A 2,055-nucleotide genomic window follows, 5' to 3' on the forward strand; every position below is an offset into this window, starting at 1 on the left:
AGAAAAGTACACGGTGTGAGGCAGCTTCCCCGCAGGGAGGATTACCTGCAGAAACTGCTGCGGCGGCTGGGTCAGCTGAGCCTGAGATGGTTGCTGCGCGGAAGCGAGCTGCGGTTCCTGGGAATTCTGCTGCTGCGTGACCGCCAGCGCCTGCGCCTGCTGCTGCTGCGCAGCGAAGGTGGGGTAGGCGGTCACCACCTGGCCCATGAGCATAGTGCTGGGCACCATGACCGCCCCACAAGCTACAGGAGCAGTCACTAATTTGGTCACGAGTTGCTGACCTTGAGAAAATCTGTTAGAAGAAAGAAAAGAAGTTGGAGTCAAAAATACAAGGTATACATCCTAAAAGGCAGTGGGCTGAATACTTAATCTAAGATATAATAATACCCGATGATACTGCCAACCCAGCTTTTTAAAAGCTTTATATTCCTATCTGATTTCATGTTTTTAAAAATTCCCTTTGGGATATCAAACAAAAAATATATATAGCAAACTCAACATGACAAAAATCCAAAATTTTTTTGGATTTCCATATTCAAAAGAATGAAGTTGGACTCTTACCTCACATCATATACAAAAATTAACTCAAAAATGGATCAAAGACCTAAACATAAGAGCTAAAACATAAAACTCTTAAGAAAACACAGGAGAAATGCTTCATGACATTGGATTTGACAATGATTTCTTGGACATGACACCAAAAGCACAAGCAACGAAAGAAAGAGAGAGATATACTGGACTACATCAAATTAAAAACTCTGTCTATTACATTTCTGTGCACTATCAACAGAGAGAAAGGTAACCCGCGAATGGGAGAAAATGTTTGCAAATCATATATCTGATGATGTAACCAGCTCTATGAACAAATTTCAATGACCCCTATGTGTTTTTTTATAGTCTCCTCCCTCAGCTAAACTCCTTGAACTTTTTGAGTTGTTTCCCAGAATTAGCTGAATTTTTACAAGACAAAAGAGTTAGATTCCCAAGGCCCCAAGGTAAAATTCCTGAAGCCAAGAATCACCATCCCCACGGCCCCTCCTTAGAAAGCCCAGATCTCTGTTGGTCTGGAAGACGGATTTGAGACTATTTCTCCCATTCTCTCAACAGACGTCTTTCACATTAAAATTCCTTTCTTCCTTGGCAATCCTCTTGTCTCAATAGTTGGATCTTTGTGCAGTGAGCAACTGGATAAGGGGTTAATAACCAAAATATATAAGAATTCCCACAATTCACCAACAATCAACCCAATTAAAAAATGGGCAAAGGTCAAACATGAATAAACGTTTCTCCAAAGAAGATATACAAATGGCTAATAGGCACATGAAAATGTGCTCAACATCACTAATCATCAGAGAAATGCAAAGCTAAGTCGCAATGAAAGACCACTTTACACCCATCAGGATGGCTATTATAAAAAAACCCAAAAAACAACAACAGAAAAAACCAGTTGGCAAGGATGTGGAGAAACCCTTGTACACTGCTGATGGGAATATAAAATGCTATAGCCACCATGGAAAACATTATGCAGTGCCTCAAAAAAAAATCAAATATAGAATTATCACATAAAGCAATTCCACTCCCAGGTATATATCCAAAAGAAGTGAAAGCAGGGACGCAGATATTTGTACACTCATATTCATAAGTAGTGGCATTATTCACAATAGCCAAAAGGTGAAGCAACCCAAGAATCCACTGACAGATGGAATGAATAAGCAAACGTGGTATATACATACAGTGGAATATTATTTAGCCTTAAAAAGGAAGGAGATCCTGACACACATTACAACGCGAGCATCCTGCTAAGTGAAATACACCAGTCACGAATGAACAAATACTACAGCATGATTCCACTTACAGGAGGTACTTAGAGTAGTCGAATTCACAGACAGAAAGCAAAACAGAGGTTACCAGGGGCTGGGGGAAGGGAGAACGGGGAGTCACTGCTTACAGTGGTGGTTGCTAAGGGCTGGGGGATGGGGGCTGTTTAACGGGGATGGAGTTTCAGTTTGGGAAAGACAAAGTTCTGGAGATGGTGGAGGGTGATGGCAACAACCA

General features: G+C 41.2%; 1 protein-coding gene across 1 annotated transcript in view; it reads right to left on the reverse strand.

Annotated features, from left to right (window-relative positions):
- Nucleotides 1-45: 45 nt before the first annotated feature.
- LOC105813253 (circadian locomoter output cycles protein kaput-like) overlaps nucleotides 46-2,055 on the reverse strand; it is a gene marked incomplete at both ends in the record, with an annotated part of 19,176 nt that continues 17,166 nt past the window's right edge. The window contains 2 exons of the mRNA XM_012647901.1: nucleotides 46-292; nucleotides 388-458. Of these exons, the coding sequence (XP_012503355.1) occupies nucleotides 46-292; nucleotides 388-458 (318 nt within the window). The remainder of the gene's footprint in view (nucleotides 293-387; nucleotides 459-2,055) is intronic.

This window comes from Propithecus coquereli, unplaced genomic scaffold (genome assembly GCF_000956105.1).
Source record: "Propithecus coquereli isolate 6110/MARCELLA unplaced genomic scaffold, Pcoq_1.0 Scaffold2743, whole genome shotgun sequence".
Classification (NCBI taxonomy): domain Eukaryota; kingdom Metazoa; phylum Chordata; class Mammalia; order Primates; family Indriidae; genus Propithecus; species Propithecus coquereli.